General features: G+C 34.2%; 1 protein-coding gene across 1 annotated transcript in view; it reads left to right on the top strand.

The window, feature by feature from the left end:
- Nucleotides 1-4,219, top strand: part of LOC105364617 (uncharacterized) — a gene marked incomplete at its 3' end in the record, with an annotated part of 14,710 nt that extends 10,491 nt beyond the window's left edge. Inside the window, exons 7-11 of the mRNA XM_011502596.1 lie at nt 3-175; nt 326-451; nt 554-610; nt 850-984; nt 3,048-4,219. Coding sequence (XP_011500898.1) covers nt 3-175; nt 326-451; nt 554-610; nt 850-984; nt 3,048-4,219 — 1,663 coding nt within the window. The remainder of the gene's footprint in view (nt 1-2; nt 176-325; nt 452-553; nt 611-849; nt 985-3,047) is intronic.
- Nucleotides 4,220-7,896: the final 3,677 nt, after the last annotated feature.

Below are 7,896 nucleotides of genomic sequence, written 5' to 3'. Positions count from 1 at the left end.
CACATTCCCATATCCAATCATCAAGTGATCGAGCCAGGACCAGTACAATCCAAGTCCTTCCGAGTATTGCAGAAGATCACGGACACAGATCCCGATCAAATCGATGAGGAGCAGCTACGCAAGCTGCAATTAACGGAAGACGACAGATATCTCATGAATAAGTTCAAAGAACAAGGTAAAAGACAAACTGCACGTCGATCACGAATTCGTCCACAACATCGACTTTTGGCTTAGAATTAAAATTCTATTAATAAATCGGATTAAAGAATCAAGTGTCTGTTATCGTGATTGAAATAAATAGTGATTCGCATAATTTCATTATTAGTTGATGGCGACACGTATCTCCATAAGGAAGAAGACCCGAGATATCGCGGCGCAGCAATTCCTTCACGAGCCTTTCGTTATTTGCAGAATATGACCGACTCGGGCGATTCCGCTAATAGTAATCCGAGTATGTTATCACATAGAAAGAGCAAGCAAAATATTAATGTTACATTGTTGCATGCACTGCCTTTATTAATACACATTTATAAGCATCATATCGTTTCAGCAGCAGCTAAGACAGTAAGCCCGACAATCAAGAAACAAAATACAAATTCGAAAACCTTTGGTAAATAGTAATGTCCCCCATGTTGTTTTAACAAACGAATTGTCCTTATTATTAAAATCGTGCTATCGTTTTGTCAATGAAGCCTTATATTTTCATAAAGATTTATCTGTCGTGTATCGCTTTGCGTGTTGTGCTTGATTCCAGCTACGTGTATATGTTATAAATTTTCAATATGTGTCAGTGTGTGTGTGTGCGTGTGCGCGCGTGCGTGTAACCTTCAATAATAATTTTATTTACAGACGAAGAGGTAGTGCCTGTGACATATATACCAGCGAGTGAGCAGCAGGTACCGGAGCCAAAGAAATACATGGGTGGCGCCATACCGTCAAGGTCTTTCAAAATACTGCAAGCAATGACGGCCCCTGAGAGTATCGGTAAGTCATTTTATAGTGCGATTGATTTTTTTTTTGTTTTGTTTATTTTCTATATAATTCGATATAGCCATGAATATTGAAAATTCATTCATTAAGGATTAACAATATTATATACTCAGTCTGAATAAATGTACAGTTTATTTTTTTCTCTCTATACTAAAGCTCCTAAAAAGTTCTTTTTAACTTTGCAATCGTCATTGTTACCAATTTACTTTAGCAATAGGTACAGCGATATTTTTTGGTTTATAATAATACAAAATAAAAGAACGACTAAAGTGCTATTCCTATTTTGTAGAATCCATAAAAAGTTTAATAATATTGCCCTGTGTTCACAGGAAAAACTATTGGGATCATTTGACAAAATAATCTCAACTATATATTAGATATTTTTTTCTACTATCAGGGTGTTGAATTTTTTTTTCTTTTCTTTTTTTTTTTTTTTGTTAACACAAAGAAAAATTTCGCTAGACTTTACGATGGTCTTTCATATGGTCGCGGAAATTTAAAAAATAGATTTTATATAATTGAATGAGTGTTGCATGCCATTATTATTCTAGAATGCGTCTTCATTGATACATGATAGCTCTATAATAAGATTTTTTATTATGGTTCATTGCGCAACCTGCATGCGATAGAGAATTTAAAAGACTAATTTCCTGTATATTCTTTTAGTAATTTGAAAATTTGTTAAGATTTAGTTAATTAATACTGCTTTCATCGACATTTCATTGGAATTACAACAATTGCGGTACTAAACCACATGCAATAATTTCTTTTCGCTACAAGAATTTCCTTTGAACACAGGATAAAGCGTTTCTGTCGGTTGTCATATCAACAATAATCCTGTAAAAATAGTATAAAATCTACATGTTTTTGAACGTCAATTTTATATCGAATTTTTATGTCTCTCCATCTTTGTTATATTCATATTTACATTATCTGAATTTTCATCATTTTCGTTCTTTTCTTAACAATTTTAATGTTCTTAATTTGCGATTATTCAAAATAAACATCTTGTCAGAAGTATAATAAATTTTTAAAATATCAGAGCGAAGTGCATTAAAAAAATAATATCAGAGTATAATAAAAATGTTTTGATCGTGGGCGCGATAGAAGATGGAAGTCTTTTATATTAACACAGCGAAGTGCAATAATAAGAAATATATTTAATAATAATAATAACAACAACTGCAGTAATAATACATAATGTCAATTTACAACATTACCAACAATAACGACGACGACGACAACGACAATAACATTAATAATAATTATTATAACAACGACAACAGCAACAACAACAGCAGAAATAACAGCAATAATAATAACAATTTATAATAATAGCAAGAAATAACAACAACAACAACAACAACAACAATAACAATAACAATCATAATAATAATAGTAAGAAGATGAATTAGAAATGGGGCCTAATTTGAACAATAATAACCTCAAAGAAATGAATGAGGTCAATCGATTTGTTTCTGAACGGAATGTGCTGTTTGTTATAGTCACGTAAGTGATGCAAGAGAATCGACAACATTCGGCCACAGATTTTCTTAATTTGCTGGGAAATTAGTAAGGTGTTTATTAAGCCGCTTAATCTCACCTCACCTCACCTATTCTCTCCTTTCATATTCCGGAATCCTGATACCGATTGCTGAGCACACATCACCATCCAACGACCCCTTACGTAATACACGAATCCCATAATTATCCAAATTATCATCCCAATGATCATCAACATCTTCGTCATAATATGAATGATATCACATACGTCCGCCACGATCATCGACAATGATAATAATTAATTTGGCCCATAATTTCCACTTCATAATGATTCGCGCGCCTCCGGTCTCAGGAGAATAGCAACAACGAGTGCGCAGCTGCCCTTTGTGGTAAACTCCTTAGTAGGAATTCTGATCTTTATGCAGGATCTCAATGGAGACAAAACTTATTGGTTACACCAACGAGCTGTGCGATCTCGACGACTGAGCCATTCGACAAATACACCCAAGACCTACTACTCGCTTCTTCTATCCCTCTGTCCTCTTTGCCATCAGGAAATCATTCTGGGAGTGAAGAGGACGTAGGACCAGATCGTGGCTCAAAGAATCATAAGGATAAAGAACGAGACATCTCCGCTAAATTCTTTGCTCGTAGTAATGATTACGAATCTTATATAGCTTATTCAACCGAAAAGTATCCGTTAAATAAACAATTACACACGAGAACATTGGGTAATGTTAACAATGGAGAATATGATAGAAAAAAAGTCGAACTGGTGGATGATCATAAAGACATTGGTATAGGAGGAATGAATGATGAAGAAAAAACAGAAGACAAGGGGGAAAAGGAGGAAGAAAATAAAGAAAAAGATAAAGAAGATGAAGAAGAAGACGAACATTGCAGTGAAAATAACGTTGAAAGATGCCGGTGGATCGATCGGGAAAATAATATTGATAATACGACGGTTAATGTCAGCTTGCCTCTTAGGCCAAAATATTCAGTGTCAGAGAAAAACGAAGATACGACGACAGTTATCGTCGGGGACAGCGCCATCGTCGCAAATGTTGACACGTGCGTCGATTTTACCTTCAAAAAGCTCAGTCGTCCAATAAAAGATGAAGATCGGCTAATTGGAGAAGGAGCTCGGATTAAGCCGACTTTCATTGTAACAGCCACTGACGAAGATCAATCGGATGTAACTGAGCCAGCAGACGCAACTTACTCATCGTATTCGACTGTCCAGGATAAAAGCCAGACATTACTGAGCGTTCGCAATCACTCGAGGGAAGAAATAACCGACGACGACGACAGCGGCGTTACTTCCGACATGAGTCGCATCATATCCGAGGCAGACACCGACTCCGAATGCTGTCCAGTGGCGGTGGATGCGCTGCCCCCATCGAGGCTCGAAAGCGCTCCAACGCTCAGAAGGAGCCTCAACAAGTATCACCGCACGCAAACACATTCCCGGCTGTTCAGGTTGCTGAACGAGGAGCAGCTTCAGGGCTCGGGGGGCCAGGACGAACACTCATCGAACTCGAGCGGGCCGAGCTCACCGGACGGCAGTCGCCCGCATGACTCAGCCTCCCTCCGCACCGCCAGGCAGCGATTACCTACCCGACCCAAATCCCTCGACTGCGAGGCTCTACTTAAACGTCGTCAGAATTGTGAGCAAGACAACTACTACAGGACCTGGAAGAACGGCAGTGGCGGCGGCGGCAGCGGCGGCGGCGGCGGCGGCGGCAACGGCAGCGGCGGCAGCGGCAGCGGCGGTGGCAGTGGCAGCGACGGCAGGAGGAGTCCCCAGTGTACATATCCCCGCGTCCGCGTGCACTGCCCACGCATTAGGAGTGCTAAGAACTTAGTCCTGGCAACGAGAGGCCACCCGCAGCAATCCCCCGCAAAATCCTCACTCGGATTCACGCCGAAATCCCCGAGCATCCTGAGTTCCATGGGGGCGGTCAGGCGTTGCTGAATGGGAGCGCTCCGGTGCAGACGAGCGACGACCCGGCGCCGCTCGATTACCGCGTTGCTGGGAGCTCGCGCACGCTAGGATCCCCCGGGGTCCGTTCGCCGGACGAGAAAGAGAGCGAGCGAGAGAGCGCGTTTGAGAGAAAGAGAGAAATGAGCGAGCCCGCGCGCGCCCAACAACCACGTCTTATCTTCTTCTCTGTCGATCTGCTAGCGTCCCTCAATTACCAATGGATTCACAAACACACACAGAGCCGAGACATGTCTTTTTTATTCCTATTGGTACTTATGACCATTAATTTTTTTTTCTTTTTATGATAGTATTTTATCTACGTTTTTTCTCTTTCTCTCTACCTTTTTTATTTACGTTTAAACTTCTTCATTGATTCCCAGTCAGATTCAATATATATATATATATATATATATATATATATATGTATGTATGTATGTATGCATGCACGTACATATTTATATGCATATGTATATATATGTGTGTGTGTGTATATATATATGTATTATATGCGTGTATGCGTGAGAGTGCGTGCTCGTATATGGTCGGATAACAGATGAATAATTTTCATTGAATTTTCTTTATTATATTCTATATTTGTAAAAGTCTTGTTATTTAAAATGGCTGTGATTTATATTAGAATTACATTAATAATTATGTATTTATTTCTTTATTTTTATTGTTTACTCTAATACTTATATTTCAGAAAATTAAAATTGGACAACTTCTATATACGATCACATGCGACTGTATTATAAAAATGTTAGCAATGAAATCAAATTGAGTTATGAATATTTTTGGTGCTAAATTCACGTGCTCAATTCAAAATTGATATTGAAATTTTAGCACCGACATTTTTTAATACTTTCGCTTCTCTTTTAATGAGAGATTTCATACTAATATTTTTATACTTACGAGTTTATATGAACTCTTTTTGCTCGGATGTTTGTTCCTTCTACATGTTCCAGCTGCCATATATTTAAATACATTGGATATATGGAGCTGAATTTAGCCATTGATTATAATGTTGGATTATGTTTCTTTTTTACTATGCAGATATGAAATATTGCAAGTAAGCGTCGACAGAAACCGAAAGGTCGATTCTCTTTATTATACGGATTCGAATGGGTTGTCTTGTCGAAAAGTTTTACAAAGCTTGTTTGTTTGCATTTACTCTACGCCACTTAACAAAAGCATTTTAATAACATATTTATTGTATGTACTTAAGCTGTTGCGCCAACCTCTATTTATTCTTTAACTATACACAGCAATTAAAATCTAACATTAAACAATTATATTATTTATCTTATCTATTTGCTCTTTGGTTCTTTTAATTTTCGTGTAGCGTTTAAAAACTTCACTATTTAGCTTCCAATCAATGCTTCCACTGCATTAAGAGAATTTTTTTTTTTTTTATATCTGTTTTTAAATGACTATTATTATCATTATTATTTTACAAAAAATCTGAAATATTATAAAAAATAATTAAATCAATGTTCTGTAATACCTACGTATGAGTAATATAATTGATGAAATTTAGTTTAAATATATAAATTTTCCTCGGAGAATTGGATGGAGAATTCAATTTTTAAATTAAAATAGTTACATTTTTATTTTTATTATCTTCATTGTGCATGGCCAATTCACTTCGAGCTAAAAAGTGTTCAAATATCAACGATGATTGCACGCTTAAGTATTTTATTTCCGACTTTTGACACTCACAGATTTTTAATTTATTTTTAATTAATGTTCGATCCCTGTGTGCATACATGCAAATACGTATGCATGCTTGTATCTGAGATTTGCGTATGTGTGCTTGCATTGATCTATGCAAGCATGAGTGCACGAACACGTTGTGTATATGTGTAATTTTATATTTATATATATATAAGACTTATAGATCGCAATATGGATTTTACAAGAAACCGTAAAGTTTTAAATATATATTATTATCATTGTTCTATAACACCCGATACTTGCGTGATCGAATATAAAAATTTTGGTTTTTCTTGTCAAAACAATGATTTTTATGTGATATCTTTTGTCTAAACATAATTAATAATGAAAATAATTTCTCTTAATATTTGCAGGTCCTGATGTTACAGATTATTAAACTGAGAAATAAAAAGTTTGAAGGGACAGTGGACTGGTTAGCGCGTTTCTTCTCGTTTCAATGGAACTTTTAACTTATCAATCTTTCTATCATCATTTCTGGAATATTTATTGTTAGTATATAAACAAACTTATAATTTGTAAAAATGTAATATCCCAGCCGACATTCAGCGGCTTCGGTTTTATTTCTCTTTATAGATCTATCTTATAATCTAATTTTTGTACGAAAATATTTTACGTTGTATCGAGAATAGTAATAATTCAACAGTATGTACAATAGTAAAATCGCGCTTATATTTAAAGAATTATTGTACATTTATATACTATACATTCTAAGAACTTGACAAAGTGACGCTTTCAATGTATTTTTCTCTAATATATAATTTTTGTTTTCATTTTTATTTTGTTTAATAAAAACTCGAAATATTATTTACTCGTGAAGTTGCGTGGAGAAATAACTAGATATGCAATACTCGTCAATCCACAATGCATATATTATTAATAAAAATATCCTTAAGTATCGTCGATTTTACACTCGAGCTTTGTAAAATGATGACATCGCCAGGCATTGTTAAAATATAAAAATTTATACGTTGATTTATGTAATATTACGAAATTAAGCAATGTGCAATAAAAAATGAGATAATCTCCTATGATAATTTGTTTAATGATTGTTTAATAATTTTTATTATTATTACTATATGTTTAGTATTACTATAATTATGTATTATCTAATGCTTGTTCAGATTGTGCAAAATAAATCGTTAGAAAATTTATGTAAGAAATGTTTTTTTTGTTTTTAAACTCTATCTTAAAATATATTTCTATCATATATTTATATATGAACCTTTTCGGCATATAATTTCAAAGTCTTTCAATAATTTTCTATCCAAATAATAGTTTCCGTTTCTAATAGCAAATATTTATTATATATTATAGAATATTAAATTTATTATCTTATAAAAAATTGTTTAATAATAATAATAATAATAATAATAATAATAATAATAACAACAACAACAACATCAACAACAACAACAACAACAATAATAATAATAATCATAATAATCATAATAATAATAGTAATAATATATCAAAAGTTCCTTTAAATTAATTAAGGATCATATGAGTAAAAATGAAATATTTTAACATTTTGTAATTTTTTTTCATCGTGTACATTATATTTGAGTATAATAGGTTTTATTACATCTGATTCATAATAGAAAAGTTCTTATTTTCTTATATTACGAAGTAACGATGTAAGAATAAATTCATTCACGACAGTTATGTTATTAGTCGAATAATTTACA

The sequence above is a fragment of the Ceratosolen solmsi genome, unplaced genomic scaffold (assembly GCF_000503995.2).
Source record: "Ceratosolen solmsi marchali unplaced genomic scaffold, CerSol_1.0 scaffold39, whole genome shotgun sequence".
NCBI classification, from domain to species: domain Eukaryota; kingdom Metazoa; phylum Arthropoda; class Insecta; order Hymenoptera; family Agaonidae; genus Ceratosolen; species Ceratosolen solmsi.
The sequence above is the reverse complement of the archived record's forward strand: the minus strand, read 5'-3'. Positions and strand labels throughout refer to the sequence as shown.